This window comes from Lathamus discolor, chromosome Z (assembly GCF_037157495.1).
Source record: "Lathamus discolor isolate bLatDis1 chromosome Z, bLatDis1.hap1, whole genome shotgun sequence".
NCBI lineage: Eukaryota > Metazoa > Chordata > Aves > Psittaciformes > Psittacidae > Lathamus > Lathamus discolor.
Window position 1 is genome coordinate 89,724,564 of NC_088909.1, and position 18,293 is coordinate 89,742,856.

Genomic DNA, 18,293 nt, shown 5'->3' on the forward strand with positions numbered 1-18,293 from the left:
AGCACATTGCTGGCTCTGAACCAGCAGTGTGTGCTTGCTGCCCAGAAAGCCAACTGTACACTGGGCTGCATCAAAGGAAGTGTGACCAGCAGGTCGACGGAAGCAATTCTCCCCCTTTAATCCTCCCTCATGAGCCTCCACCTGCAGTACTGTGTTCTGCTCTGGGGCCCCCAACACAAGCAGGACATGGACCTCTGCCCAAGGATTCAGAATCCTCAGAAGGCTGGAGCAGCTCTCCTATGAGGACTTGCTAAGACAGTTTGGGCTGTTCAGCCTGGAGAAGGCTCTGGGGACACCTTAGAGAACCTTCCAGTACCTAAAGGGCCTACAAGAAATCTGGAGAGGGTCTTTATAGAAGGGCATGTAGTGACAGGACAAGAGGAAATGGCTATAAACTAGAAGTGGGAAGATTTGGATTAGGTATTAGGAAGAAATTCTTTACTATGAGGGTGGTGGGACACTGGAACAGGCTACTAGAGTAGTTCTGGATGCCCCATAGCAGGAAGTATTCCAGGCCAGTTTGGACACGGCTTTGAGCAACCCTTTCTAGCACAAAGTGCCCTTGCAAGTGGCAAGGGGGTTGGAAGTATATGATCTTTAAGGTCTCTTCCAACCCAAGCTATTCTATGATTCTACCAGCTAGAGGAAAGTTTAGGCTGCCCTAACATCATGGTTTTCCTGCTGTAGTCTGCAGACTTCTCTAGCCTCTAGACTAATTAATTCCAAGGTATCTGAAAAGTAACCAACATAAATAAGCCTACCAATTAGCATCCTCTGCAGAAAGTTCGCATTTCAATAAGGAGAAATGTTAAGGATGCACAAATAAAATGACTGCACACCAGTGTCTTTATCTGACAGAAGAACTGGTTTTCATGCTGATGCAACTGCACATTTACACAGTACATAACTAAGTCTTCCATCTATCCCTATTTCTCCCCTCAACAGCATAGAACATATTCTGATGCCTTTGATACCAGCTTTACGTTTGTCATTTAAGATTGTAACTCACTACTGTACTTCCAGTCTACATCCCTTTTTCCAAAATTCTGAGTGAACAGACACTGCTTTCATAATTCAGACATTACTAAACCAAATCAACCAACCAAACTTCTTGAGCTAGAAGTCTTTCTAGCTAGATGCCTAGCTAGAAAACTAGAAGCAGCAACAAGAAACACCAATAAAAAGTGAGAAGGGAACAAGTTACCCGAACTGCCTCTGCTGAAAGTCCCATTCCACATATAGTATTAGTGGACAAATTTAAGTTCAAAACATTGCCAGGAGCAAGCAACCAATTTTAAACAGAACAGTTTAAAACTGCCTAAATTCCCAGTGTCCTTCCTTTTTGTAACTGTTAGAACAGTTAAATCAACTTACCATACAGGTACGGGAGTTTTCTCCGATGAATGAATCTCTTAGCACCTGAGTAAGTTTACTTGCTCTGAAGGGTGTATGAGGTTTATTTCGGCCTAAGGCTCTAATGCACTCCTGAAAGAAATAACACATTTATGTATTTTAATTTAACATGTGTTGAATAAATACAAACACAGCTCAAAAGCATTATACACATGCCTTAGTTATGTTGCTGTCCCCTAAAATATCATTAAAATTTACCATTAAAACTTGGATTCATGAAGTGCTAAAAGTTTTCACATCTCATTAAGCTCAGTAGAGACATAGGAAATTAAAATATACTTAGGAACCTACAAACTTTCTGAACCTCATGCAAAATATTTACATTTGCTGTATCCAACAAGAACAAAACAAGAACAAAACAAACAAAAAAAAAAATCAGTGTTGATGTTAAATTTCTGATTATCAGCTGTGAAAGCCAGAATGATCTATAACCTCCACTTGCAGAAGCAGTGTGGACAGGGACACATGTTGACTCTACCTATTAAAAGCAGTAGGTTTGATTCTGGGTCTACCACTGACTTTCTTTACAGCTCAGAATGTTCTGAAAGCTTCCACAGGTCACAAACCTCGTAGCTCTCTCTTGATGTACTTGATGTTGGAAGAGACTTAAAAACACAAGTAATTCCCTGTTTTAAAATACTTTTCATATGAATAAACAGAGACAAGTCTCCTCTATCACTTAAAAAGTTATGGGGCTAAACTGGTATTTGCAATGGGTTGGCGAGTTCCAGTGAGAAATACAGTATGATATAAATATTACAAAATAACTACACAAGCTGCAGCAGCAACTAAGCACAACAGCACAAACCAAGACCAAGCTAATCTAAACATTACTTCTGCCCACTCAGAGCTCTAACATCAGTTAATAAGTTACTTCTTACACAAAGTTTAAATTTAATTTCTGTGGTGGTGTCATCATCTCCATATTTTGCTCATTAATTCCAGTTATTTTGTGTACAGGTATGTTCAGATGCATGGTTTCCTTGGTACGGTTTTGACATGTCTACACACAAAACTTCTTTGAACAATAGTACTTCAAAATCTTTTCAAACTAGAGCTTTGCTTTTAGCAGCACTAACAGATTAAATGGCTTTTGTGTTACACAAATAGTTTGAGAGTAGTTCAGCTAACCCTTCAGCTACAGCCATAATCCTGTGGCTTTTTGAAATTTCCTAGGAACAGCTTCTTCCAAAAACTAGAAGCTGTAGGATGATAATCCAAGAAAGCATTGCAACCGTGAAACAGCATAAAACAGAACTAAAAATGGGATCAGAATAAAACTGACATAATACAGAACAGAACAAAAAAGTTGGTTTTAACTGAAGCAATTACTGAAAAAATCATCAGCTGAATTTTACAGAATGGACACAGCTCAGGTAAACATAAAGACTGAAGCTTGTTGAATGTGAATTTCACATGCAAATGCTAAAAAAGACTCAGTACTTATAGGCAAGCAAAGCAGTGCATTCCTTGATTATTTTTTTTATTGTGCATTAATACTATACATACATAAGGAAAAAGAATATTAGGTAGATTGTTAGATACCAAGAGGGGCAAGCGATTTTCAACAAGTGATATTACAAATGAAAAACAGTAACATGTGTATGTTGAATTACTGATATGGAAACCAACAAGTTTAATTATGATATTTTAATTTGCTGTAATAATTTTTAGTTTGCTTACTCCTGAAAAATTAGAATTGCATTATCTTCTTATTAGTAAAAGGATCACAGGAGGAAACTGACAGCTTTTTAAACTAATGGAATTTTTAACTACTTCTGCTTTTCATTAGAGCTCAGGAAACCAGGTAACAAAGTGACAACACTACTTCCATGCAGAGACATTACAGAAGCAACTTCTACAAAAAATGTGAACAGATTAGCACTGGACTGATAGCCAAATGCAAATAGCACGTCATGGATTAGCACCAAAAGCCACTCCTCAGAACGCAGCAATTTAATTTGAACTTGACAATAACTTCAAGGGTCTTGAGCATAAATGGAAAAAGCTGTGTAATATTTTTAGGGATAGAAAAAAGAAAAACCTGAAAACAAACATATTGAGAAACTCATATCTTCTTGTACCACTATTTAGACCTCCACTTGTTTTTAGTTCCCATTCCCCATATAATTCAGATCACAACCAGTAGTATGGCAGCAGCAGAACCTTTCATTGTAATTAAAAAGCCAAGTTGAATGACAATGAATCAAGTATACTGTATGGGTATTGCCCTGAAGGTAGTAGCTAGTATAAAATCAACAAGTGGGAAAAAAAAAAAGAAAAAACAACCCCCCCCAGAACAAACCAGCTTTATTTAATTACACTTGGAAACGTGTGATAACATCAACAGTCTTGCTTAGTTATTTACTTTGATGCTAAGTCAAAACAGGCCACAGTTTTGGAACTGCTGCTTCTACTTTTTCAACATGCCATACAATTTTATAATGATACATTATAAGTTACAATTTTGTGGTGTTTTATGAGACCTGCTTAGAGTCAGACACCAGTCTTCTTCCAAGTTTATACTGAGGATAAAAAGTAAGCACAGTGATTTTGGGATTCAGTTCATAATATAAAACCACAGTGCTGGTGCTGACAGTAGTAAAACTAAGCAAAGCTAACCAGCAAGGTAAATTCTGTGATATTCAAGATTAGTCTGCCCAGTTAAGACTAAGATATTACTTTCCCTATTGAGACTAAACCTCTTCCAAGCATTATCAAAACACACACACAAGGTATGTGAATGTTTAAATAATAATTCTTAGCTGTCTTGATATGTCCTGGACTGATGTATGAAAATCTATAAAGTGACTGTATGAGACAATCTGCTGTAATGAAGATTAGTCAAAAACAGATTCCACTTTTCAAGGATTATTTTGATCTGTTTGTTAGTTCTTTCTGGATGTGTTGTTCTGTTGCCTTAGGGGACTAACAGCAGTAAATAAATACATTGTAAAGGTTATTTTAACTTTTATTAAGAGAAAACAAAAATATTGAGATCCGTAACTATTTCCAGTTAGCATTTCAGATCTTGAGTAGCAAAGTCAGACATCTGCTCCTCCCATTTTAGATATATATCACTAAAGCCTTCAAACCTCACTACAGAGGAATTTTTGTTAATTTCTTTTTTTTTTTCCTTTTTTAAACTACATGCAAGTCAATAGCACATTTCAGCAATATTTCTACTTGGTAATTATCAAGTGTTCCTTCAGGCATAAATCAATACATTATTTTACCTGTCACATCAGTAGACAGTGTAGAACAGCAAAACCTGCAAAAACACTCCTTTTCGTAGTCATTGCAATTCTCGGTAGAAAGCTTTCACCTACTCAAAGGCAACAGACACATTTCACTTACCTTGAGTGCTAAAAGGCTCTTGTTAATTTCTGCACCTTCCAATCGAGTCTGCCTATCTGCACTGGAAGTATCTGCTCCTCTTTCATTGCCAGCCAAATCAATCAGAGAAAATTTACCATGCAATTTGCCTTTCCTTCTGAGAATAATCTGAAACACTGCATGGCTTCGAGATGAGTGTGCATTTGCAGATGTCTGGCCAGACGTCCTTTAAATGAAAAGAGAGAAAGGAAGAACATAACAAGTGAAGAACCATACATGTTAAACACAACCTCAGAACATTATTTTTTTCACAGCAGAGTCCTGTATTTGCTTACATATGTTTACAGCATGTCTTAACATTGTTGTGGACACTAGAAATACAACCCTAATAACTGGATGTACACAGCACAATTATACTCCTGTTTCATCTCTTCAACTACAAATGGAAGATGAGTTTTACCTCCGTTTTAAAAGCAACAGTCAGATCTTCAAAGATTTCAGATTATCAGAGAGTTTACATGTAGGAAGCCATTGGCACTTTTATCTGATCAGGCAGCTGTCTTTGTACCAGGCTGATTTTAAAAACAACGAAGCTGGGTTCTTAAAAAATACAAAAAATTTTACACTTAGCCTCTGTCACTACATATCAAGGCCTTTAAGAGCTGAAGAATCTGGCAGCATTCCAGATTACAAATCACATGAATTTAAGTCAGTGAGATGCTTACATAATGCATGCAATTCACATACTGTAGAAAAATCAGTTATTTCTCTCTAGGAGACAGAGAAACTCTAAACATTTATTTAAAAGGTAGGCAGATTCCTAAATTGTAGCCAACATAATCAAAACACCCATATTAAAAAGCCATCACTACAAAGAGACCCCCAAAAATATTATTCTGAATTTTTAATGCACAATGAAAAACTGCTGTAAGTTATGGAAGATACCTGCAGCTGTTGCCTATATCAATAAGCTTAAGAACATCTTCAACACACTTAACTTCCCGTTCCTGTAATCCCACCACCTGGACTTGCTGTTTACCATCTTCTAACACTCTTAATTTTGTCTTCCTGTTCAACAAGTCAAAAACCTTAGGAAGTGGAGGAAAACAGAACAGTTAAAGAGGAGCTTTAAAAGACACTTCTGTTTCAAATCCTGTATCAAAATATGCAAAGCATTCCATGGAAAATATGACTGTAAAGGAAGTATAAAGAATTATCTGAAATACAATTTCTACTACAAATAGGGGGGAAAAAAAACTTATGTGACAAGCTCAAAATCTTGTTTGTGAAAGATAAATTCCCCTTCCTTAGAGAAAGATCAGGTACGCACCTTACCACTGTAGATCTCAAAAAATGTTGCATACACTTGGAGTTCTAACTTCTTATTGTTTGGTTTCTTTAGCATGAGAAAGACGTCTCGAGCTGTCAATACATTTACAGAATAGAAAGAAATATCATTATGTATTTTCGTTAAGTGAAGACTCATTAATGCATAACAGTCTATTTTACAGCATCTGCCATATTTTGCAAGTATAACAGATATGGTAGGTCAAAGCAAGCCTGAAACATTGCGGTTTAAACTGCCACATTCTATCAGAAGATGCAAAAGACTCTAAAGTTATAAAATTAACTAATCTATTATTACACCTTTTAATGAGCTATATATACACATTTACTTTACTGGGTAAAAGCTACATGTCTAGGAACTACTTATGATGTTACCGAAGCTCCACCGTAACACAAAATATCACAGAATGATATAAAGGTTTGGGTTGGAAAGGACCTTAAGTTTGTCTAGTTTCACTCCCCCTACCATGGGCAAGGACACCTCACACTAGACCATGTTGCCCAAGGCACTATCCAGCCTGGCCTTGAACACTGCCATGGATGGAGCATTTACCACTTCTTTGGGCAACCTGTTTCAATGCCTCACCACCCTCACAGCAGAGAGCTTCTTCCTTGTATCTAACTTCAACTTCCTCTGTTTAGGTTTAAACACATTGCCCCTTGTCCTATCACTACAGTCCCTGATGAAGAGTCCCTTTTCCAGCATCCTCACAGGCCCCCTTCAGGTACTGGAAGGCTGCTATGAGGTGTCCACGCAGCCTTCTCTTATTCAGGCTGAACAGCTGCAATTCTCTCAGCCTGTCTTCATACGGGAGGTGTTCCAGTCCCCTGATCATCCTCGTGGCCCTCCCCTGGACTTGCTCCAACAGCTCCACGTCCTTCTTATTCTGAGGACACAAAAACTGAGGAACTGCACACACTGCTCCAAGTGGGGTCTCACCAGAGCAGAGCAGGGGGACATATGTAGGCATACGTAGAGGGGCTTATGTAGACTTTTATATTTGCACCTTAGGGAGTAGAAAATTTACCGATGTCAACTAAACTGCAAAAAGTCAACAAGCCAATAAGGCCTCACCTGCAAGCGCATATATGCCTTTAGAACAATCCTGGTTCTTTCCTGAAAAGTCACCACCCATAGTCTAAATAAAAGAAAATATTAATAAATAAATAAAAACACAGAACAGTAACTTACATATTTGTTACTTATTAGAACTTCGCTAAGTGTACCATACATAAAAAAAAAAATGTCTTGCTTACATGTAGAAGAAAATACTTACATGGGTTTTTCCACTGCCTGTCTGTCCATATGCAAAACAAGTTGCCATTCCCCTTTCAAATATGGTCTCCACTAACGGTCGAGCTGTAAACCTTAAATGCAAAAATCAACAGTACTTAAACTGAATTACTTTAAGGTGCCACTGCTATAAACTTATAAATTACAAAGGCCAGAAGAGACAAAACTGGTCCTCTACTTTGAGGGGACAAAGGGCATTTCTACATTAATTCCTGAACTAAAGAGACTACCAACCCCAAGGCATAAAAATATCCCAAACAATCAGAGAAAAGCTACAAGATTTCACACATTTATTTTCCAACAATATTATCCTCCTTTAAACCCTAAGAAAAAAAAAAATTCCTCGTTTTAGTACCACAGCATAGGTCACTACACAGAGTTTGGAGCTTCCTAAAGAAGACACAATTAAAAGACAAAGCAGGACAGAGAAGCAAACAAATACTTAGGTTTTGCCAATACTAAAATTCTGCTATAACTTTGGGGCTGTCTTTTTCTTCCCAAACACATTTTTTTTAAAGCCTTGTGTGCATTATTCTGTGTTAGTTGAGGAAATGAAACAGAAAAAAAAAAGGAGAAAATGGAGCTCAAAATACCTTGGGGCTGAAAATGGATGTATGTCTTTGTTGTTGTAGTTCTTTTAAATTAGAAAGATTCAATATTTTCAGCAAGATAACTTAGCTCCATGCACCCGTATGTTACATCAGCCAGTTTCCAGTAGCCAAGGTAGCTCAGGCATCTCAGTAATACAATATAAACTCTCTTACTTTCTCTGCACTCCTTCTGTGCCCTCTCCTGATTTGTTTCCATCTCTTAATTATCTTATATTCAATCTACAAGCTCTATGAGGATGGAGCTGTCCTTTTCTTCCAAGTTTCCTGAAGACTAAAAGCCATGACTCAGGTTCCTCAGGTGCTGCACACACACTAATTAGTAAGATAAGCTTAAGGCAAATGGAGAGCTCAAGAAGTTGTTCATGAGGAGGCAGGCAATACATACTAGAGCCTGGAGACCAGGCAGTCTTGGAGAACAAATGAGAGCTGGACTGAGGTTAATGGAGGTGGAGAGGACATTGCAGGTTAATAACTTAGGATATAGAGTTAAACAAAAGTAAACAGGTAAAAGAACAGAGGTAGCAATATATATATCTGATAACACAGAGAACAGGGGGTAAATGACCAAAGGCTAAGCCCACAGTTATTGACATGGAAGACACTTGAGAAAAGAAGATTCACACAAAAAAAAAAAGTATATACACATACCTGTAAACCATTTCATTAGGAGACGTTTCATCAAAGGTATAATCAAAACGAAAAGTTTGGTTTTCTAGGTACCGTGTTAAATCCACCTTTTGTTTTGGTTCGTGTACCATCACAACATCTTTACTAGGAATTGTTATAACATCAAGGTCTTTCATTAAAGTTTCTATAAAATAAGTGAAATATTTAACTAGCAACACATTTTTTTCCATTTTTTCATTGTGTACACTCTTACAACATCTCAGATAGCACAGCTCCTCCAAGTAACAACACTGAAATGGATTCAGGGCTTCCATTGCCTATAGAGTAATCTGTTAAGTAAGAGATTTCATTTTGGAAGGCTAGTCATCCTATCCTACAAATTGCTAGGAATTAGACAGGTTGTACAAAGCTGGTAAGAAAATAATCATTAATTTTATCATTATCATTGTAGCTTGTTATGTATTCTATAACACTTTCAAAGGATTTCACCTGTTTTCTGTCAGAGCTTCTATACTGTTTTACAGATTACTGACATACCCTTAAGTTTTTATAGCTTCTCTACTGGACAAACTGGACACTTATTTTCCTTAAATCCTTAACATTACAGTCACATGTTCATAGCCTTCTGGAAGAATTTTGCTTTCATTTTACACCAACATTTTTGTTTGTTTACTCCTCCTGTAACCTAAACTATACATTTTTAATACAGAATTTCTCCAAAGCAAAATCCTTTCTAAAGATTACCATGTAAGCAGAAAAAGCTGAAAATACTAAGAAAATCCTTCCTATCACTGGAAATGAACAAAAGCCATCTAGATGTGATTTCAACAGTGAGGTCCCAGGTTATAATTACTACACAGCACTACAATTTACTGGTAATTGTTGTATGAGATACAAGTCAGCAAAATGGAGAACCCAGTGATCCATGATATGCACAAAAATAAAGATCCTTTGTATGTACATTCAGGATCACTCATGTGTCCTACTTCCATTTCTATGTAAAATTTCTTAAAGCATGCCATTCAGGAATTTGATGTGGCTGTATGCAACCAGATAGAAATCTTTTCATTGGTTAACAAGCTGATCGAACAGTACAATGGCTACCATTGCATATATATACACCAACAGAAATACGCATTCAATCACTATATAATAATTTTTTCAACTGCTCTACAATAAAACAAGATGCAATTATTCTGCAGTAATCACAAAGAAGAAATAAGGAGCAGGGATAAGAAGAGATGCAAGACGGTAAATTCTTTGCAGCAAAAGCTTTTTAGTTTAAGAAAAAACAGCTTTTGACTCCTTAAGTAATTGTTTGGAATAAGATATTTACGTGCTCCCAGCTATTTGTTACATTCCTTGTTGATGAAAATTTGGAATACTGTCTCTGAAACCCATCATACATTTCTCAATTATATGTCACTGAAATAATATCTCAATGTCAAAAGAAATTAAGTTTAATTTCATTTAAAAAAAATTAAATATCAAAACACTTTTTACTTATATTAAATAACTTACATGCTAATGTGAACACCTACTTCCTGCAAAGTCAATCCACAGAACAATAGGTACAGAGGACTCTAAAGATCCTGGTGATAATTTCATGTTTCTGAGACTGACAAAACAAACTGATTTTCTTTTTCCTCTTCAGGGAGTTAAACACTAATATCTTTGATTCTTCAGTTTTAAAACATGGCATGAGAAATACTGTTTCCTAGGAAGTGTGTGTTTTCAGGAAGTTGTATCATGTGGGTACTAGATCGTGTCTATAGATTATTTCACTACAGGTTATTTTTGAAAATGCAAAATAACTTCAATACCAACCTCAGTTTTTCATAGACACTCATCTTCCTACAAACAATTTGAGCTATCTTTTTAAATAGCCTAAACCACTAATAGCTAAGATATGCAAGTTCCACAAAATCAAATCCTACTTCGGATCCAAATTCACACTCCATAACAACTTGCTCTCATTTATTGTAATCTCATTTTGTCTACCTTCAGCAGAAGGTGATGTTTCCCCTAAATGCACAAGATTTCTAAGTCATATTTTATTCAAGAAATCTCCAATGATGAAACAGAAATTCAATTGCTACCAGACTTGTACATTGAACACCCTTATTAAACAGGTTGTGCACAATATTTTCCAGTAATGAATTCTTGAGATTATGCATTCTTTTCAGATCGGTACAAGAGAAAAAAAGAGGGAATAGGAAAACAGTAAAAGTAAAAATTAAGGAAAAAAGTAGGGTAAGTTAAAGATCTTTTCCAACCTAGTTCATTCTATGATTCTAAGTAGCAACATTGGGTGGGGAAGAGAAAAAAAAAAGACAAAAATTAATGATATAGTGGTATAAACATGTTTTCCCTTTCCCATACAATTCTCATGTTTGCCTCTGAATACGCTCTAGATAATCTTCCATGTGTAGGTCTAACAGTACAAAAGTAAGAAAAGCATGCCATGTTTCAGTTGTTTAGCTAAACACTGAATCATAGAATGGCTTGGGTTAGAAGGTACCTTTAAAGATCATCTAGTTCCAAACCCCCACCTTTGCCAGGAACACCTTCTATTAGACCAGGAAAGGGAAAGAAAAACATATTTCAAAGTGAAAGCTTACTGAAGCACTGGATTCAAGCAGAAGCATCTGCATTCTTAATCTCCCACTGAAAGTAAAGAACTTCATGGAAGACTGGAATTTAATTGGAGTTGGAAACCTCAACATTTTTTTTTTTTTAATACAGGCTCCAGTCTGATGAATAGACAGTAAGAAGTCTTAATACTGATCTCATATTTAACAAGTGACTACTAGTGCAATAGTTTCACCTTTGATGAGTATTCCTAGATCTCTAACATGAATAATATTACTATCAGAAGCAGCTTTTCAGAGGGGAAAAAAAACAAACCAAACAAAACAAACAAACAAATAAACAAAATCCACTCCAAAACACCATCAAAATCTTTAATGGTTTAATGGTCATACCTTTTTTATTGAGTGGTCGTTTCCGTACACAAACACATATCCTGTGCTCATCAATCTGCAAAGGAAATAATCTTTCAGTGAACTATACTCCAATTCCAGTTATACAATAGCATACTTATTTTACTTCTATTCTTGAAATAACTAAACAGTAATTTAAACAAAGAAATATTCAAGACAGTGAGTCATCTGAACATGTGTCTGCACAACAGCAAAGAACCCAAAAGGGAGAACCATGCATTAATGAAATCCCAGCAGACAGTGATCTAGTCCTGTAGCATCCCAGGTGCATCTTGGAATATTGCAAGCAAATCCAGACCTAACAGGGTAAATATGCTATTGACAGAAATGATCACCGTCTCTGATTTCCACAGAGATCTGATAATCTTCATTTAAGAATCCTGATCTTCCGACTTCTCTGCAAACCAAATGCCCTCATCACCTCCAAAGATCAATATTAAACTTTATACTCAACAGGATTTTTGAGAGAAGCTTAATGGTTCTTTATGCATATCCCCTAGCATCCCAGGAAAATTTACAATACAGAGACTGACTACTTAGTACATACTGGTATTATTTTAAAGTTAAAGGATATTTGAATAACATAGCATAATAATAACTTAGACTTTCAATACCTACTAATTTCTATATCATCAAATTACTGAAAAAATAAACCCATGTGATAATGAATACTAAAACATCTTAAACTACTTACTTTTCATGTTTATAGACATAAGTACACATTTAAAAAAATGGAGAACACAGCAAAAACACAGACGGATAAGAAACTTCAATGTTATTGGGGTACTTACAGGATCTGCATTTGTCAGTGGTCTGTAATCCAAACTTGCCCTGAAATCTCTTATCATACACATAATTTCATAATTTGGGTTTGTAGCATCAACATCCTAGGGAAGTAAACAACACAATTTCTAATACGCTTTTTTTACTGAAACTGACAAACTTCAATGTCTTCTTTAGTTATTTATGAGAAAAACACACATTAACAGAAATCTTATTTTTTCTCCAGAATGCAAGTTTAATGCCTTTTTCATTCTGATGCAGCTAATTTACTGATCACAAAACAATTACATGCCTTCTATTTAATGTTTTTGGTAGGCATATAATAGAAAATACTTTTTGTTGGAGGACTCATTAACAGACTACTCAAGAAAGAGAAATGACTTCTGCCTTCAGATTCTTCACACTAAAACGCCTTTAAATAACAGCACAGCACCTGATAGCTTACATGACCAATGCTTCTTAATCAGAGGTAAGGCAGTCCAATGGACAGATGGATACACTCCATTACACAGGTACAACCCTACTGCAGAAGACAGTGACAATACCCAGCTGCCCCAAACAGCTCTGTTGGATACAACTTGGTTTAAGGAGCTTTATCCTACTACTGGTCCTGAACTCCTACAGTTACTTGGATGCATTGCAAAAGCTTCCAACACTCTTAGACCCTTGCCAACAAAAGCAACTCTGAGCTACAACTGGGCTCAGAAGACTTCCCATCCTTACAGCTGGAGCCATCAGTACCAGAGCAAATGGATATATAACAGGCCATACATGGTGCCCCTCCAAGCCTTGCTAAGCCTAAGCCTACTGTGAGCCGAGCTGGCTCTCTGAAGAATTGATCAAATGTCCTTCTTGTCACTTCTCCCTGAAACTCAGTTTTTACACCATTTCAGGACAAGCTAATGATGCCATACATAGCCAGCTCTGGTGCAACTATCTTCTTAAGTTTTGCATGGCTCCCCCCAAATTATAGAATGATTTCAAATACTGCAAAACTCCTTGTGGGTCACAGTTGGCTGGGGAAACAGCACAGGCACTCTCAATGAGCACTGCACTGGTGTTAACAAGCCAAAAGGGAGCCAGCTCATGTTCCTGCACCTGTGACACAGCTGATCCTCATCTCAGCTAAGATTATGGCCTGGAAACCAGAAGTTGACTGTACTTTAATGTTATTCAGCCTGACAACAGTGAACTAAAAACTGCTGACAGTAAGTCCACAACAAATGTATTCCCACTGAAACATTTCCTTCTAACATTCAGAAAGGAGTATTGCTTGTTATGGAAAAAGCATTCGCCTAAAATTCTTCAAGCTCTACTTAAAGGTCTTGTCCACTAGAACACAATACCTGGCTAATTATTGCTGCATTTTACATCAGTATACACGAAGGAATACAAAGCACAGATACATACAGGTTATCAAGACAAACAGAGCTTCCTCATACAGAGACTTAAGACTCGGATTCAAAGGGAGGCTTTACAGGAGTGATAAAATTTTAGCTGTAATGCTAGGCTAAAGTATTTTAATGCTTGGGGATTTTTAATGTTTGTTTCTTAGACATAAAGACATAGTAAAGTTTTGCATTTGTATAAGTGGATGGAAATTACAGAACATGAATTCAACATAGGTGATTTTAGGTCAACTTAGAAACATCATTAAACCCTGATGCAAATTGTCTGAATTATTTACTTGGTGGTACTTCTCATGTCAGTAGCAGATTTCTAGTATCTCTTCAGAGACTAACACATACACACAGGACTGCCATCAAGATTATACTACCAGTTTTGCTAAAGCTTTTACACCACGGCGACAGAAGGTCATTTAATATTGAGAGATTTTTCTCACAGGATTATCAACTTCATTTTATTCCACACAAGCTTTTAACAACTTGCTGCCAACCTGCTTGCATGATGAATATCTAAATTATAAACACATAGACTGGCTTTAAAGGGAAAAAAAAAGTCCTAAAAGTTAATGATCAAACTTAAGCCTTAAATGAGCCTTTAATGGATCTCCTACAAAGCATCAAAGATCATAAATAACAATTTATCATCATGTTGCAACACCTCATGTACAACAACACATATCTAAAAGCTAGAGGTTTGATTATTTTCAGTATTACGTTTTCCCCAAGAAATAGCTATCTATTACCAGTACTTTATCTTTAAAGAACACACAGCTAGATAGGCAATTGTAAGCAATTATTTCTGTAGAAGAAAAATAAGGAGGAAACTGTCTAAAGTAATAGTTACGAGAGCATTGCAACCAAGCACAAAAATATTTATCATGCTTGTATACAGGATGAAAACACTTAACTTCAATATTATTAGAGTCATGATACATCAGTAACATAAACAGTGAAAAAAGCACTAAAATTTTGCAAACTTATCTATCATACATTTTCCATCCAAGCTAAATATACTAACCTGAGCTCTTTTTTCTCTAAGTTCCTGCTGCTGTAACCTTCTTTTTTCACGTTTCTCTTGCAATTTTTCAACCTCTTTTACACAATTAGATTTTCTACGTGCTTAAAGGAAAGAATATAATTTTAAAAATTTCTTCAACATTACATGAACTTAGTATTTACACTGTAACATTTCAATTAGATTAATTTATCATTGGAATGCATTTATATCAACTATCTTTTCAAGCAAATCATAGAATATATAATAATTATGGCAATCATTATTATACATAATTACGGCAATTTAATTTATAAAATTAATTAAATTAATTAAAGTAATGGGAAAGGTACAGCAAGTACACAACCAAAAATGTAAGGACAATGACTATTAAAAAAATAATTGGACAGTTACATGTGATTTTGTGGTTTGAATTAAAAGAAAGCCCACGCAAACAAAAAAAAAAAGAAACAAACAACACTGCCACGGTTAAAAACAAGATAAAGGAAAACCAAATTCCAAATACTAGTACATCTATGACAAAAGTGAGTATTTGTTTAGCTACAACTCTCTGAAAAAGCTCCTCAGGGAACCCAGAGACAACTGCGATTGTAGACTGCTTGTCATCTTTCACAGACAACAACGTAACCCATGAGAATGTACACATAATGCCCAGACTGAATGAATCCGTGATACAGTTTACATACAAGGGGGTCCAAATTCCTTTTTTGCAGCTTGAACTGGAGATACATCTGAAACACTACCATTCTGTTGAGAGGAGAAACTCTGATCGGGAAGCTGAGAAGGTCGTGCACGTGCAGAACCAGACACTGCAATGAAAAGTCATAAAGCTTACCTGGACAAGGAAGAGTAACATTTCTACCCGATTCTGAAAAGCTTTGTTATGGCAAGATAAAACAAGATCCCTTTCTAAATATTTAGAATGTCTATTAATAAAGATATTTGATATGCAGGCTTTTTTATCCTAGCGTTATACACCAACACAAGATAATTATTAAGCAACAATGCTGCGTGTGCATATTTTTAAATGCTCCACTGCAGGATTAGTACAACTTTCTACGTGCATAGATTGAAGCATGTACATGGGAGACATTCAGTCCTGAAATTTAAAATGCTGGAATTTTATTTATATTGTGATTATATGAAAAAACTTAGTAAGAAAAGAAGCCCCAGTGTTCCACATTCTCTAGAGCTCCAAATGATCCCACCCCATTGACCGTATGATCTCTGGAGAAACAAGCTGATACAAATGAAAGGCAGCAAAGTACAGCTCAGAGAGTGGAAGAAAGAAAAAGAAAAGGAAAAAAAAAAAAAAAAGGCTTTTTGACACTGTACTGGAAGGGATACAGATACAATCAGTACATCTAAGCTTAGGCATTGATTCTATATGTGCCAAGGATGTCAGTTGCTCAAGATGCAGTGTTGTCTGTTCCCAGTGAATGCAGTGGGAGTGGTAAGCATGCAAGACACTTGGGTAGAGCTAAGGGCTTTAAACTGTTTCTCAAAGATTTGCTTGAAGCAGCTCTGCTTCAGCTGGCCCATTTCCTGCACATGCTCCTAATAGAGCGAGCCTGCCAGAAGAGTACAGAAGGTATCTATGATTAGCAGCCAGAGACGGCACACTGTACAAATGCCAGCCCACTGTGCATCATGGAGACAACTGTGGAAACAGATATTGCATGGGACAGACAAGATAAATGCCCAGACCATTCCAAATATGATAGGAGATCTAGTTTATAGCACAACCTGACTACACAAAATAAGACTGTGTTGAGAAAGACTTTAATCACAAGGACAACAAAAGACAAATACCTACGTTGAATAGTAAGATGCACAGGACCTATTAAAAGGACCTATTAAAAAGTTACAGCACTATTCCATACTAAACAGACCATTTGCTACAAACACATATGGATGTGAGAACAGCCCATCAGCAAGATGGCTCAAATTTAAACCACATCAGTTTGAAAAAAATTATCCCCTCCTTAAGAGATTTCCAATTTGCTTAATAACCCCAGAGGCAAACAAAGAAGGACAAAAGTGATCCCAATCATCCACCAAAAGAGTCTGAACACTTGCAAAGATATGCAAGCCAATTTGGTTTTCAAGTTTAAACAGATGGACTAGAATCTAGTCTGAATTAATGACAGGAGATTAATGTTTGGAAGAAGAATCGTCACCATTATCAATACAAGTTAGCTAAGTTTAACACAAGAGAAAATGAAAATAATAAGCAGTAACTATTCTTTCTCATGTTGTAGATTCATTACATCTGTATTAATCCAACATATTCCTTTCACCTATCCTCCTGCTGTATTTCAGCATTTTTTGTAGATTTTTCACAATCAGCTTAGAGTGAAAAATAACCCCTAGAGCTTAAGTACTCTTTGAATGAACGTATACACACGCACACGCACAGACTGTTACAAAACTAAGTCAAAAAATTGGAAGTGTAAGAATTTTAAATGTATTACTTAAAATATATCGAAATGCTCAATTATAGTGAAGCAAAACTGAGGATGCTTTAACTTGGAAAAAGCCACACAGGCTTTGATGTAGCATAATTAACTTAAAATTGTTGCACCTTCAATTCATTCAGCTTAGCTTTCCTAATGCTACATTGCTTGCACATAAATACTAGTCGTGCAGTACGAATTTCTAAGTATACATAGGAATTGTAGGAATGATGTACCATGTCTTTTGTCACATGCATACATGCCAAATGACAAACACAGAACTATTAAGGAGTGCTAGATGAGCAGGAGGTTAAAATATTCCCACATTTTTTACTTCCCTGAAAGAGGTAACATTTACCTCTGTTATCTCTGACGGGGTTGTCATTCTTAACAGGCACCACAGTTCGACGAGTCTATAAAGAAAGAGATATGTTATTCGATCACCATCTTACTGAAAATGTAAATTGCAGCGCCACCTCTGCTTCTTTCCAGTAAATGAAAATAACACAATAGCAATAGAAAGAGGTGATTGCTGCCAAATCCCTCCATGAAAGCCTAGGGTGAAAACTACCTGGAACTATATACTCTGTTTCAAAACAACCTCCCTAAACCTTTTTTCCTTCAGATATATTTAGTTATATAAATACTAGTTCCCCAGTTCCTCTCCACCAAATGATTATTAAAAAAAATTTCATAAACCCCTATTCATCACAGGAAAAGAAACATGGTTATCAAATAGCTTTGCAGACACAAAAGTTGAAGTGAAAAATTCAAACATTACAACATGTATAGGAGTACTACAAGTTTAACATGAACATGTTGCATTGATATTACCAACCTTCAAGATTTTGTTTACTTTGGCTGATGGAGCAGGTGGTGGTAGTGACTCTGGACCAGGTTCAATATCTTCATCAGGTGCAAGATCTGGATTAAGTGAACATATACTCTCCAAGTCAATCTGGGTAAAAGAATATAAAACACATTAATGAGTCTTAAAACAATA

General features: G+C 36.2%; 1 protein-coding gene across 5 annotated transcripts in view; it reads right to left on the reverse strand.

Moving 5' to 3' along the window:
• KIF2A (kinesin family member 2A) overlaps window positions 1–18,293 on the reverse strand; it is a 64,791-nt gene that overhangs the window by 23,111 nt on the left and 23,387 nt on the right. For all 5 annotated transcript variants that reach the window (XM_065661330.1, XM_065661328.1, XM_065661329.1 and 2 more), the window contains 13 exons: window positions 18,129–18,248; window positions 17,649–17,703; window positions 15,521–15,643; window positions 14,838–14,938; window positions 12,422–12,517; window positions 11,613–11,667; window positions 8,650–8,812; window positions 7,374–7,464; window positions 7,172–7,235; window positions 6,080–6,171; window positions 5,695–5,837; window positions 4,771–4,975; window positions 1,375–1,485 (listed from right to left, as the gene is read on the reverse strand). In XM_065661330.1, coding sequence (XP_065517402.1) covers window positions 1,375–1,485; window positions 4,771–4,975; window positions 5,695–5,837; window positions 6,080–6,171; window positions 7,172–7,235; window positions 7,374–7,464; window positions 8,650–8,812; window positions 11,613–11,667; window positions 12,422–12,517; window positions 14,838–14,938; window positions 15,521–15,643; window positions 17,649–17,703; window positions 18,129–18,248 — 1,419 coding nt within the window. The remainder of the gene's footprint in view (window positions 1–1,374; window positions 1,486–4,770; window positions 4,976–5,694; window positions 5,838–6,079; window positions 6,172–7,171; window positions 7,236–7,373; window positions 7,465–8,649; window positions 8,813–11,612; window positions 11,668–12,421; window positions 12,518–14,837; window positions 14,939–15,520; window positions 15,644–17,648; window positions 17,704–18,128; window positions 18,249–18,293) is intronic.